The 15,213-nt window shown below is 34.9% G+C and overlaps 2 protein-coding genes across 3 annotated transcripts; one reads left to right on the top strand and one right to left on the bottom strand.

The window, feature by feature from the left end:
- The first annotated feature begins 2,010 nt into the window (after positions 1-2,010).
- Positions 2,011-3,173, top strand: LOC130470085 (uncharacterized). Its single transcript, XM_056839664.1, has 2 exons — positions 2,011-2,133; positions 2,631-3,173. The coding sequence occupies exons 1-2, from the start codon at positions 2,011-2,013 to the stop codon at positions 3,171-3,173; spliced, it is 666 nt and encodes a 221-aa protein (XP_056695642.1).
- Positions 3,174-6,563: 3,390 nt separating this feature from the next.
- LOC110795584 (probable trehalose-phosphate phosphatase H) lies at positions 6,564-10,089 on the bottom strand. Of its 2 annotated transcripts, none has more exons than XM_056840808.1 (10): positions 9,442-10,089; positions 9,217-9,354; positions 8,961-9,128; positions 8,797-8,853; positions 8,601-8,702; positions 8,429-8,506; positions 8,198-8,267; positions 7,925-7,995; positions 7,399-7,501; positions 6,564-6,965 (listed from the first exon to the last, which is right to left on the bottom strand). In XM_056840808.1, exons 1-10 carry the CDS (start codon positions 9,679-9,681, stop codon positions 6,904-6,906), a joined length of 1,089 nt encoding a protein of 362 aa, XP_056696786.1. In that variant the 5' UTR covers positions 9,682-10,089; the 3' UTR covers positions 6,564-6,903. The 2 variants fall into 2 exon arrangements, with proteins under 2 accessions (XP_056696786.1, XP_021856294.1); XM_022000602.2 differs by having other exon boundaries at positions 7,399-7,491; positions 9,442-10,076.
- Positions 10,090-15,213: the final 5,124 nt, after the last annotated feature.

The raw sequence follows: 15,213 nt of genomic DNA, 5'->3' as shown, positions 1-15,213 counted from the left end.
ATTACTAATTAATTATGAAAAACAAATCAATTCTAAATTATTCGAATTTCAACAAATTAATCATAATTACAAATTAGGTTATATAATTAACAAGTCTAGGCATTCATAATTGTTAAACATATACAGTAGGTCAATCAAAGACTCAAGATTTATCAACAAGAATCGCAAATACTTAATTTAACATCTTAAATTTACAAACTTTTGCGTTCGAAAAACTAAAACCTCCGAAAAGTCATAGTTAGGATTCGAATTTGGGAATTCTGGGTTCGGCAGAAAATTACTTTTTTTTGTCAAAAGTTTAGAATGTCTTTTACATGCGGAATTGACACAAAAATCACTCGATTTGGATGAGTAACGAAGAAACTGCCGAAAAACTGGGTACATATAATTAAATAAACGCAATTTGCAATTAATTAACAATTACGAAAATTAATCACCCCTTTTAATTCTATGCAAATTTGTAAAATTTAACCATGTTCATGCAATTTAGATTATGAAAATAATAAGAGGCTCGTGATACCACTGTTAGGTTATGATATATATGAATAAACATAAATCATGCGGAAAAACCATAAAGTCAGGAAACATATTATTTACACATAATTGTTTAGCATAATTCAGATGCATACACTTTGTAGCGTGCCCTCCCTAGCTGCGCCCGAACCGAACAAGAACAAGTCTTTAGGACTCCAAGTGTCGCCCCTCCGTAGATAGTCCACAACATGTCCGGATCCGCCTTAAGCTTGACCAACTAGAATCGCCCTTAAGGTTACTTAGATTTTCTGCTATTTAGGTTGCAAGTGTTTGGCTGATTTTTGCTTAAAAATCTTAGCTTTGAATACTTCAAAATCGTCTGTTAAATATGTGACCCTAGGCCTATATTTATAGAGTTTATGGAAAGGAATTATAATCCTACTGGGATATGGATTTATTAATTAGAATCCTATTATAACTCTAAATAATAAATTTAATCTCTTAGGATTAGGATTTAATCTATGCACGAATTCCAATAGGATTAGGATTCGTTACAAACACGAGAGTTGCACGACTACGAGGAACGCACGCACCCGTGCAGGCCTTGCGGCCCACACGAGCAGGCGCTGCCTCGCAGCCCACGAGCATAAGCCCGTGTGCGCCTTGCTGGGCCTGGCCTTGCGCTGGGCCTGGCGAGGCTGTGGCAGCTCCGTGTTTGGGCGCTTGGCTTGCTGGGCTCGGGCCTGGCTTCGTGTTGGGCCTTCGTCTAGCAAGCCTCGTCCGATGCTAATTCGTACGATGCGCTTCCGATTAAATTCCCGGTTCCGGAATTCATTTTCGATACGAACAATATTTAATATTTCCGATTCCGGAATTGATTTCCGTTTCGAACAAATATTTAATATTTCCGTTTCCGGAATTATTTTCCTAATCCGATAATATTTCCGATTCAGACAATATTTCCGTTTCCGGCAATATTTCCGATTCCGACAATATTTCCATTTCTATTAATATTTTCCGATACGTACCATGTTTCCGTTTCCGGCAACATCTACGACTTGGATAATATTTATATTTCCGATAAGATCCATATTTCCGTTTTCGGTAATATCATCGTTTCCGGAGTATTCATTTGCTTGCCTTTGACGATCTTAGCTCCCACTGAAACCAAGATCCGTCGATTCCGAATATCCATAGATGGAGTATTTAATTCCATTAAATACTTGATCCGTTTACGTACTATTTGTGTGACCCTACGGTTTCAGTCAAGAGTAAGCTGTGGATTAATATTATTAATTCCACTTGAACTGAAGCGGCCTCTAGCTAGGCATTCAGCTCACTTGATCTCACTGAATTATTAACTTGTTAATTAATACTGAACCGCATTTATTAGACTTATCATTTAATTCATACTTGGACCAAGGGCATTATTTCCTTCAAAGGCTCCCTGGTGGGCATATTTTTTCCCCAATTCCAAATGTGGAACTTGCGGATAGCACCTTAGCAGAATGGAGGAACGAAAATGGCGAGTGGAATATGGAAGCTTTGAGGGGGGTTTTGACGGAGGAAGAAATAGAGGCTATCAAAGAGGTTCCAGTGATGGAAAGTGCACAATGTGATGTTTTATCATGGAACCATTCAAAGAGTGGAGAGTTTACAGTAAGAAGTGCGTACCATAGAGAATTTCAGAGAAAGTGTGCGGGTGTGGGAACTTGACATCAGACGAGCATCAATGGCTCTGGAAAAGAATATGGAAAGAAAAGGTCCCACCTACGGTGAAGAATGCAGTGTGGAGGGCAGCAAAAGGGGGACTCCCTACGATGCATAAGCTAGCTAGCAGAGGATTAAATGTTGATAGCACATGTCCTAGATGTGGAGAGGGGTGTGAAACAACTACACTCCTACTGCTACAATGCAAAGAAGCCAAAGTGGTATGGATGTTATCTCCCCTACGCCTTGAGATGGAGGATTGGGAGATGGGATTTCAAGCATGGTGTGAGCACTATGCAAAGAAATGCAGTGTGGAGAGAGCATGGGAGTTGGCCATGATGGCCATCTGGCAGATATGGAGAAGTCGTAACAACTAGGTCTTTGAACGAAAGAAATGCGACCCTCGCATACAATGTGATAGAATGGTTAGGTACCTAGGGGAGTAGGCGGCAGGAACACGAGAAGAGCCTAGTGTGGTGAATTTGGGTGGGGCGAATACGGTCTGGAAGCCACCAAACCGAGGGTGGTGGAAGGTCAACACAGACGCAGCAATAGCGAGTGGAAGGGTGGGATTGGGGATGATAGTAAGTGATTGTGAAGGGGATGTTGTCATGTCAGGGGGGAGTGCATTGGAACTGATAATACCAGCAAAACAAGCGGAGGCAAGAGCATCCCTCTTTGGCCTACGGTACGCGTATGATGCAGGGTATAGGAAAGTGGTGCTCGAGTCAGACTGCAGTACTCTGGTGGAGCTACTCAAGGGGAATTCGCAGGAGCTATCTGCTACTCAGATGATAGTGAAAGACATTCTTAGTTTAGCTAATCTTTTTGAAGCCTGTACTTTTAACTTTGCCAAACGTTTATGTAAAAGGGCAGCTCATGCCATAGCCAAAGCTTCACTCACCTTTGTGGAGACCTTAGTGTGGATGGATGAATGCCCACCTGATGTTATCCCCATTGTCCTTGAGGACAAGGCTTTGATTGAATGAAAAACTACATTTTCCCGTCAAATAAAATAAAATTATGACGGGTTAAAAATCTCGTCTGCAAAAACCTTTTGCGACGGGGCTAACAACCAAACAAAGACGGCAACAACTGTCGCAAATGTCTTTTACGACGGATTAACGACGGAATTTTCCATTAACGACGGCCCCCTTTTATGACGGGTTCGTGACAAGTAATCCCGTCATTAATCAATGATTATTGGCCTTTAGCAGGGCCGACTAAAGGGCGGTCCAATCGGACCTACAACACCGGGCCACATAATTTTTGGGGCCCAAACGAAATTGTGTTGGTTAAACTCCCAGAATTTTTTTTAATATTTAACCGCTGTTCTAGTAAACAATTTATGATATTTTTCCTAGTTGGTAAGGGGTAACAAGTGTGGGAGAGGATACCAGAGTTCGATCCTTGACTCTTGTTGTTTTTTTTTTTTTTTGCTTTTTCATGGCTATCAAACTTTTTTCATTCATTTCTAAAATTAACCCACATAAAACATTAAATCATATTATTAATTTGACTCTATATTTTGTATAAATAAAATAATATATATAAAGGAGGCATTTTTGCTGAAATATTAGAGCAACACCTATGATTACTAATGATTTCGGCCAATAAAAAATAAGATTTTTAATTTATTTTTGAATTAAAAAAATCGAGTAATACGTAGATAATTAATTAGGTGCCACATATATATTTTAATTAATTAATTACTAATGTATACAACTCCATCCAAAATCAAACACTCTAATAATTAAAAAATAAATCTAAAATAAAATTCATCAAAAACCAAACACTAATCTAAAATAAAATTAAATCCAAAATCAAACATTAATTCAATATTAGAGCACCACGTAGGAAATCTAATGGTTTCGACAAATGAAAAATAAGACTTCAAAATTATTTTTGAATTAAAAAAGTCGAGTGCCATGTAGATAAATAATCAGGTGTCACTGCACGTAGATATTTTTATTAAATAATTACTAATATTACGCATATATATATATATATATATATATATATATATATATATATATATATATATATATATATATATATATATATATATATAATTACATCCAAATCAAATGCTCTAATAATTAAAAAATAAATCTAAAATGAAATCTATCCAAAATAAAATAACAATCTAATCTAATATATAAAATATAGCACTTAGTATATATAAGAGTTTTATTTTAATTTAAAAATTTATAAAATCCGTGCATCGCACGGGCTAAATCTAGTAAAATAATATTAATAGTTAAATCATATTATTAATTTGACTCTATATTTTGTATAAATAAAATAATAATCATATAATAATTATGTGTTTTACATTAAATACTTATCCGTAAAAATTTTAGGGGCCCAATATCTGTATTTAGCACAGGGCCTCCAAATTGTCGGAAACGGCCCTGGCCTTTAGCGACAGGATTTCCCGTCGTTAATGGTATAATTTCTTGCAGTGCTATTATTTCAAGATATTAAACCGAAAATTTAAATTAAGAAAGGGAAAATATATGATAATTATACAAAGGACATACTCCGTAGTTAGTATAGTTTACAAGTTTTCAATTATCAAATCGAGTTAAGCATATACTTCGCATTAGATATATAACTTGATCATAAAACATTCCTATTAACTACAAATGAGCGAAAGAAAAATACTTGTATAGATGTATAGTTCCAGGGATGATGATAAAGGTCGCAAGTTGCGACAACATTTAGTTGTCGCAATCTTACGTGTCGCAGTTTAATTGGTACATATAGGCGCCACGTAGCCTATGCGTCATCAGAATATTTTTACTATCAATGCAATATTTTTACTATGAAAATATGTAAATAAGTTAGTCGATATAAAAAAGGAAACAAATTAGAATATTAAGATTTTCCTACCTTTTTATGAAACATGTATAATAGGTTATATGAGTAAACTATTTTAGTTTCCAATTTAAATAAGGACACATAGAAATGTCATGTCATCATTGTAACACGGCTTAAAGGTCGCATGTTGCGACCTTTATCATTTTCGTAGTTCCAGGCCATTTCGTTCAAACCACAGTAAAAGGCAAAGAAGAAATGATAAAAATAGTAATAGTTTTATTCCAATTATAGAATGCATAAATAGATCGGACAAAAAAGTTTAAAGCAGATGAAATTGGCATATTGCAGGCGGAAAGAGAAGTAGCAAAACAAAGAAAGAGAAAAAATAAGAGAGATAACAACAATCCAATAAAGATATCAAAAGGAGTCCTTTTCTTTTGACTCAGCATGCATGCATATATATCAAAATATCATTGCCTTTCTATCCGAGTAATTAACTTTTTGTTTGTTTCATTGACATAGTTATCCCAGTAATTCATCATCATAATTCATAATGCTTTGTTCGTCAATTTTATTTCTCTCATTTATCATTTTAATCCGACCATAATATAGTTTCTTTATTTTAAAATTTATCATAAGATCGCAATTTTATTTTCACATATTATTATTTAGTCTTATCGTTTTTATCAGTTTATCAAAAATAAAACTTCATGAAACAAAACATGACTTGAGGCCTTAAGGGAAATCTTCCGGGAATAAATGGAGTAATACTCTATATTGCGTCACTTTAATCCATTTGTTTTTTTTGGTGTTAGTACCCGTTTACCCTTAGGGTTAATCCGGATTCGGGGCGAGTTCTGGGTGGTTAGGTTCCAGTACCCTCCCAATTATTATTGCGAGGGATCGAATACGATTTCTCCCTACCAAATTCAGCCCCATTTGTTGCCTAGTAATAAAATCGTGATAATAATGTAACTATTTCCGAAGTCGTCGTTATTCGTTAAGGAGTAGTTTGTTCTATTGTAGAACATAGACTCATGGAGATATTAGTCATGGACCCATGAATGATACACATGCAACTATTTTACCATCATAGAGACTCTTCTATTTCATCTGTCTTTGTGGTCCCCGCTTTTGTTGAAGTTAATTAATAATGTTGATTTGTTTAATTATTACTTAATTCGTAATTTTTTGTCCCTTATTGTTTGTCCATGTATTAAAATATTTTATTAAATTTAAATTGATAAAGATAAAAATGATAGGGATCAAATATGTTTAGTATCAGAGCAAGCTTTGTGGGACATACAAAAATTGTAAAAGAGAAATAAAAAAGGATTGATTGAGGTTAATTTGATATTTTTCAATCATTCATTTTAATTAAACAGTGACATATTTGATAACATTTGAGCTTATATTCATGAATGCGAGCGTTGAGAAGGTACAGGAATACGTCATAACGTATTACGGAGTAAAAAATATTCTAGTGACTTATGTTACATTAGTAGTTTTTAAGTTTTAACTAGAATTGTGGCAAAATTAAAATGGCAACCTAACAATTTGTATAAATGAAAATATATATTTCAAATTAGCAAGATTGATTTATGTACAAAACACTGTACCCTGTAGTTTAAGGTACTTTCTACAAGCTTAACTAATTAATAACCCTTCTTAGTGGCTTCTTGCCAATAATTATGCATGGCATTCACATCACAGATTATGGGCCCCTCATTTTTGGGGCTTTTCTTTTTTACAAAAACTTTAATCTTCTAATTAATTAAATACCCTTCTCTCTCCTTCCTTAGTGCCTACTAAATTGTCCTAAGCAAATAATCATCATTTCCCCCCTATGTACAACTTTTAGATTGGGAAGAGCCAAACTATATTAACTTTTACAGCCTAAACCTCCTCTTTAACGACTCGCGCCTCCATTTCACCAAGCGTTGTAGAAAACTCATCACCTGCGCAAATAATTCAACTACGGTTATTAATATTAGGATATCATAAATTCTGATTTATAAGTAGTGTATAATAAATAAATATTGTACATCGAGTAAAATTCAAGTTAAAATATTAAAAAATTACACTTATACATGTAAAAGTTATTTAGATTTTTAGTGTATAAAAATTATTTATTCAAAATCACAAATAATATATAAAATTAATTACTCCGTATTTAAGCTTTTAAAATGTTTTTATCCATCAACTTTTTTTTTTATAATATAAAAGTTATAAAAAAATGGTAAAAAAATAAAAATTGGATAAAAGTTATCCTGATATATAATAAATTTATTTTACAACTTGTGCGTGTAAGACCTTTTGTTAGTACAGATGTAAGATACAAATGAAATTAAAAATGATTGATAATTGCAGTATTAAGTTAATTATACTCACCTCGGGTGGTTCCTGTAAATAGAACGACGCATTTGTTTTCCTGGCAATCTTGGATACAAGTATGCCACAACCTTGTCCTCTGTCTCTCAAAACCTAAAAATGACTAATTAGTAATGTACATGATAGATCAGTACGTGAGACGTTGATTAAGGAATAATTAAGAAATATAGGAGGATGATGATAAAGGTCGCAAGTTGCGACAACATTTAGTTGTCGCAATCTTACGTGTCGGAGTTTAATTGGTACATATACGCGCCACGTAGGCTATGCATCATCAGATTATTTTTACTATCAATCTAATATTTTTACTATGAAAATATATAAATTAGGTATTCGACGTAAAGAAGGAAACAAATTATAATATTAAGATTTTTCTACCTTTTTATAAAACATGTATAATAGGTTATATAAGTTAAATGCTTTAATTTCCAATTTAAACCATGACACATAAGCATGACATGTCATCATTGTGACACGGCTTAAAGGTCGCATGTTGCGACCTTTATCATTTTCGAACATAGGATACCTTAAATGCATCCTCATCCGTACGATCATCACCAATATAAACAGGGAAAACATCTTTGCAATTAGCCAATCCTGTAGCACAATTTAATTAACAAGTCAAATTGCAACTCGTTAGATGACAAAAAAAATATATCTCAATTCTCAATATGATTATGATAAATAACAAAGTAACAAGTGTCAGCTTCTTTCTCGCCAATCATAAAATTCCAAAAGAATATTAAACTAATTATATAAATAAAAAGTGATAGTGAAATTTACAAAAATAATAACTTACCAAGTGATTCTAAAATAAATTCTAGTGCCTTTCCCTTGTCCCATTTAATGGTTGGTCGGATTTCAAACACCTGTTATTTAGTCGTATGTTAGAAGACATAAAACATGTCTTAATTTTGGCGAAAACTGATTTAATTTGAAGTACGGAGTAATAAAAAGTTTTCTCTATATTTTTCATTTAACAAAAAAAAGACACACAATTATCCGCTCTATATTTTTCTAGTATATTTACCTTACGACCCTGAGCGAGTTGGAGTTCTGGGTATTCCTCGAGCACTGACCTTACTTCATGAGCTAATTCATTCCATTTCTGCATTATTTAATCCATCAAAATGTTAGTTTCTCATATTTAAAAAAAAAATATATATAATAATAAGTCATTGGTTAATAATGAATATACGTACATTTTCATCAACACGACGGAAATGCACAGACAAACAAAACTTGTTGTGCTCCACACTAGCTCCGAGTATGTTTTTTGTTTTCTCCGAAAGCGTTTTATAAACCTAAAACATCATTATCCATTTCCGTCAAATGTCATTATTTTTTCTTTTAATAATGGAAAAAATAATACTTAGAAAGAGGAGCAAATTAACTGACCTTCTCAATCATAGGGATGAATTCACTAGCTGGTTGAAATACTACTTCTTGACTTTTCTAAAAACACATACAGTACAAAAAAACGACGTTAATACTAACATACGTAATTTTATTGGGAATTAATAGTCACATATAAAACATATATTTGAAATAAGAAAACGAACCTTGGGATATTTGAAGCCTTTATTAGCAGGGCTTTTGATGTCCATACCGTGGCTTCCAGCGTAATACAGCTTTGGCAATTGGACAAAGTCGTAGACTTTGTCTCGGCACCTCCCACTTACAATCGCGGTTGGGAAATGTTTAGCCAATCTTCTTACAGTACTTCTCATCTATATATTTTCATACAAACAAATCCAAAATCAAAATCGAAAATCAATGAACAAACTTGAATAATAATGAGTAATTTGTCAAACATACAGCGTCCGACATAAAAGCGCGGTCAGGGTCGTCGACGATTGGAGACAGAGTACCATCGTAATCCAAAAACATGACAATCTGCTTTCCCTTAGATGAGTTGATTATGTGCTTGAACATGTCCAGAGCGGATGGCAACTCCTAAAACATTGATCAACTCTTTTTATTAGTATTTTTAACTAATTAACAGAATTTTGAGAAATGAAATGAGTAATATATGATACTTACTAGTGGGAAGGCAGAAGGAGTGAGAGAAGTGATGGATTTGAGGTGGGTAGGGGACGAAGCACGCATGGAATCGACCCACGATCCGCCATTGATGTCGAGGTCTTGGAGGAGATGTTTCTCACACATTGGTATGTTGGGTATGGTGATGTATTTCCCAGAAACAGAGGAGAGTTTTTGAGATAATATTGTCGAATTTGAGTTTTTGGGTTCGGTAATGGGTGCCATAGTTTGTCTTGTCATTTTTGCAGATGGAGCAGAGTTGTTTGTGTGTGTGAGAAATAGGAGAGAGAAAAACGAGAGAGACGGAAGATGAGAAAGACGGTGGAGGTTAGGGGTGATTTATAGGCACCAACTATCAACACTGGTCGAGTTAAGGAAGGACATTATTTTCGGATTGGCAAAGAAAAAAAAAAGGAAAAGAAGGTGGGCCCAGTTCCAAAAATCCTGAAGGGTCCACGTGATCCCGAACACGGCTAGAGCACAGAAGAGCTCCGCCGTTTTCGCCGTCACAGGAACAGCCGTGGGACAGATGTAGCCTTGTGGATTTGGACAGATGTCAAAGATTCTATAGCCCTCTTAGTTTCCCACGTGCCATCCATGCTTGCTCATTTTACTCATTTATTCCATCTCCTCTACTCTACTCTCCTCTCCTCTCCGCAGCTCGCACCAGCACCACACCACCACATTGATCCCTATTATTGGTCCCCACTACCGGCCCAAACTCTCTCTACAAACAACACTAAGTTTTTTGGGACAGTCAATATAATATACTCCGGATTATAGATTTATAGGACCCACGGCCCAGCCCGGCCCCACCCCAAACTATTACCACGTATTACATTATTTATACGGATTTTTCATGAAATGCCCCTGAGGTTTGACTTAATGCATCAAATACCCCTAAACTTTCCAGAATGCACCAAATACCCCCGAGGTTTGAAAAAATAACACAAAATACCCTTAATGAGCATTTTCCGTCCATTCCGTTATGTCTCCGTTAACATTAAATTTTAACCCTTAATTAAAGCAATTAACCCCCCAAAAAAAAAATCAATTAACCCCAAAATAAATCAATTATCCCCAAAAAAATAAAATCAATTAACCCTTCTTCTTCCCTTCTATTCGCCACCTTCACAATTCCACCTTCACAATTCCAACACCCGCAATTCGCCAAGAAACTCAACTTCTACTCCCCTCCAAAAATGAATGATTAGTGGAGAAGTATATAATTAATCCAACACCCAAAACCTACATAAGTTCATATGGAAAATTGGACCCATTAATGGAGTTGTACCTTTCTATTTTGTTGTTCAAACACCTGCCGACTTCCCAGATATTAAGCGTTAATTTCTCGAATTTGGAAGTTTGCGTCGCTAATTGACGGAAATGTATACGATCTGTTTGTTTCTTTGACAAAATTCGTGCTTGCTTTATCGATTTTGTGTGATTGTTGATAATTTTGTGTGTTTTTTGGATTTTTGGGGTGAATTTTTTCTGGGTTTTGGGAGAAAGAGGAGAGACAAGGAAGGGCAATGGCGTTGTTTTGGTAGCTGGGCGGCGATTTCCATGGCAGAGGGAAGAAGGAACATGGGCGGTGGTAGCTGGGTGTTCTTTTCTCTCTCCTCAGCTCCCAGGCTCCCAGCCAAGCTCCACCACCACTACCCTCTCTCCTCTCAGCCATGTTTTTCGTCGTACATACGCAGTCCACCCATAGCCACCACCGCCCAACAATCCCGGTGGCTATGGGTGGATTGTGTCCCGGTGGTGCACCAAGGAAGGAGATCGAGAGGTGGGCTTCGTTCCAGGCAGAAAGGGGGGAGCAATGTTGGCTTCCAAATCATCATCTTAGCCTACAACGAAGCAATTAATGGTAGCGGAAGAGAAGAAAAAGAAGATGATAATGATGATGAATTGATGATTGATGGCGTGAAAGAAGAGAGTAGTATAAGTGAAAGAAAGCCCAAAGTTTTGATTTTTTTAAAAAATAATAGTTAATTAAATTTTTTTAGTTTTAATTGATATAATTAAGTGTTAATATTAGGATTAGTAGAGAAAATGGTTGAGAAAGGGCAAAAAAGTAAATTCACGCTAACGGAGACTTAACGGAATGGACGGAAAATGCTCATTAAGGGTATTTTGTGTTATTTTTTAAAACCTCGGGGGTATTTGGTGCATTCTGGAAAGTTTAGGGGTATTTGGTGCATTAAGGCAAACCTCGGGGGCATTTCATGAAAAATCCGTTATTTATATTAACCTAAGCAGTAACCAATCTACTATCAAAAACAAGCAGCAGTAAGAAATCTATTTTTCTTATGGCGAAGTGTCACTGTAGAGTGACACAGCCCCCCTCAGGGCAGCATGAGGGAGGGGGGAGGGAATCAATGAATCATATGCATGATTAGATATACTCCGTAGAATTCTATAGCATGTGTAAATGTGTAATCCATATATACATTCCATTTTAATGTTAGTTTTAGCTTGATTTTAATTCAGTTGTCATATTGGTAGTTCATAGAAATTGTATTGAATAAGTAATGGTTATGTTTATGAGAGAAAAATAATTCAAAGTAAAAAAAATAGAGTACCTATTTTGACCTAGTCAAAAATTTACTGAATGTCTAAACCCTATAATTGACTATGTTCATTTCATCTAATATTTATTGATTACTAATTACTTCCTCTGTATTTATTTAAGGGATACATTTGCCTTTTTCGGCCGTATTTATTTAAGAGATACACTTTCCATTTTTAGTAACTTATCAACTCCACCATCTAATTAAATAATATATCTAATATATATTCTATGTCCCACCAACCTATTAAACAAATAATTTCACACCCCCACCCCTCTAATATGACATGGTCCCACTTATTTTACTTATTAAAATATCTACCCCAACTCCACTTATTTTATTACTTTATTTCATTCAATTTTTCTTCTTAATACGCGTGCCCAATCAAGTGTATCTCTTAAATAAATACGGAGGGAGTATCTCTATATATTAAAATAGGTGTATACTGATTTCAATTTATTTACAATGATCCAACAATGTTTTAATTTACTGAATTACAACTGATTTTTACGGTATATTAAAAATGGAGAGGCAAAAAAATGGATCATATTATATTCCCAAGCAACAAGTTTCCTTGAGTACTTTCTCGTACTCCTTTTTTAAAGGGAGTTTTATTCCTTTTTTAAAAGTTTTCCAGTTTTCTGAGTGACCATGTTATATATGGGAAAATCGACACAATCACTTCGTCATTGTTATCGTCGCTAAGGCTATCCGATTTATTTTGACTTATTTCAGACAAAATAAATTCAGATAGGTTAGTTAATTTCAGATAATATAGTTCAACAAAAATAAGTTTTTTCAGACATTTTCACTCACAAATCAGTTTAATTAAGATAAAATAAGTTCGGATAAGTTCAGATAATATAACTTCAGTCAAAATAAGTCCAATACAACAGAGTCTAACATACTACTACATACTTGTATGTAGGGGTGTGCACAAGTCAAAATTGGATTGGACCGGAACCGGTTGGACCGATGCACCGGAATTTTCAGAATTCACGGACCGAGGACCGGACCGGACCCGGATAAAAAAAAATTAGGTCCGGTCCGGATTTGGACGGGCTTGGACCGTTTTTTTTAAAAAAAAATATTTTTTGCGATTTACAATCTTAAACTCAATTTTTTTTTTACAATTTTATATTTTTATAACCTATATTTCTCTTTAAGTATGTCATACATCACATCGTAAGTTCAATATATTTAAAGGGGATAAAGGCCAATGAGTCAATGACATACAAAAAATATCCAAAGTCTTTTTTGTGCGGGAGATTAATGTACGTGGGCGACAAGTTGGACTCTTCTATCTAAAATTTATATTTTAAAAATATTTTTAAAAGTATATTCCGAGTGTAACGCCCCGACCTCAAAATCACATAATTAAGCCAGCGGAATGTACCTAATTCGGTCAGGACATTACTGCCGTAACTCCCTCTTGGGAATTACAAGGCTACATCATAACATAAACCTTTAAACCTCCATATTAACAATATTATCCTTTTAAATTCCATAATAAAAGTACATAACTTACTAAATGTTTTTACTTAAGCTATTATAACTTTAAATATTAATTTAGGTGAAACATGGCTATAGTGAAATCCTTGCCACTATTCGTTTTCGTTGTCACCAGCAGCACCTAAAACAGAAAACAAAACGGTGAGCCGAAGACTCAGTAACGAGCTATTCTAGCATCGTAACATCATTTCAATTCATTTGATTTAATAAACAAGGAGAATAAAATATAGTAAAACATTTAATAAAACATCACTTAAGAAACATAATTTCAGAAATATCATTGCAGAAACATCATTTCTTTAACCTTTTTCTGGTTGTCAAGACTTTACAGGAAAACATGGTAGGACGTCTCCTACGAACAGGGGAAGCCAGTGCTTCATAACAGGGGGGACCTGGGTTCCATATCAGGGGAAGCCAGTGCTTCTTATCAAGGGGAACCTGAGTTCCATATCAGGGGAAGCTAGTGCTTCTTATTAGGGGGAACCTTGGTTCCATATCAGGGGGAACCTTGGTTCCATATCAGGGGAACCCAGTGCTTCATATCAGGGGGAGCCTGGGTTTCATATAAGGGGAACTTGACCAATTCTTAGAATTTCATTTATCTTGTTTATATTTCTTTTAATGGAACATTAATCAGGAAAATCTCATTCATTCAGGATAATTCAATAAAGCCATTATATCTCGTTATTTCATAAAATCATTTCTTTTAGGAATAATAATTCATTAAATCAATACTTTTCATAAAGCTGCATTATCATAAAACAATTCAATCAAATCATACTTGTAATCCCGCAAGTCATAAAACAACATTATAAAACATCAATCGTTCATAACATCATTCGTACATAAATACATTTCGAAGGGACTGCGGGTACTAGCAATAACCGTTACCTCAATTACACGATCTGCTACGTCTTTTTCCTTGGTTCGTTCTTCCTGAGCTACGAGTCCGAATTCTTTCAAAATATTAAATTATTGAATTAGTTATTAAAACGATAAATATTATAAAATCAATATTTTTACAAATAATAAATTTATAAATAATGAATTTAAAATATAATTTCATAAATTAGAGAAAAGGAAGAGGGAAGAAAAGGAAGAGGGAACAGGGGAGTGATCGAGTGGCTGTGGGGAGGGGAGAGAAAATAAGGGAGGTGTTGGGTCGTGTTGACATTGTGGCAGAGATGAGGTGGGGAGTAGTGGTAGGTGGTGGTGGTGACGGTGGGCAGTGGCGGTGGTCGCGGTGGTTGTTGGTTGAGCAGTGGTTCGAACAAAGAACATAATGGGGGGGGGGGGGTGATAATCAGTTTTGGTAACTGATTTTGGGTTGAGAAAAATGGAAAGAAAATGGTTGATTATAATGACAAGTAGAGTGAATGAGAAGCTGAAATCCTTGGGGAACAAGGCATGAATATGGACTGAAATAAGGGAGGATGGGAATGAAGAAATTGTTTCCAACTTCATACGCGAGGAACAAGCAGGAAGAGAAGAAAGCTGCCAATTTTCTCTTTAGGGGCATTTTGGTAATTTCACTTAGTTAGGCTAAAATTCAGAAATTCCTTTGTTATATTTGGGAATTGATATAAATAGAAATGTTTAACTAAAACCAGATTTTGAAATAATTCTTTATAAAATATCGGTAACATAAAATAAATTTAGTTTTTGAACAACATAGGAACGTTTCGGA

The sequence above is a fragment of the Spinacia oleracea genome, chromosome 3 (assembly GCF_020520425.1).
Source record: "Spinacia oleracea cultivar Varoflay chromosome 3, BTI_SOV_V1, whole genome shotgun sequence".
Taxonomy (NCBI): domain Eukaryota; kingdom Viridiplantae; phylum Streptophyta; class Magnoliopsida; order Caryophyllales; family Amaranthaceae; genus Spinacia; species Spinacia oleracea.
The sequence above is the reverse complement of the archived record's forward strand: the minus strand, read 5'-3'. Positions and strand labels throughout refer to the sequence as shown.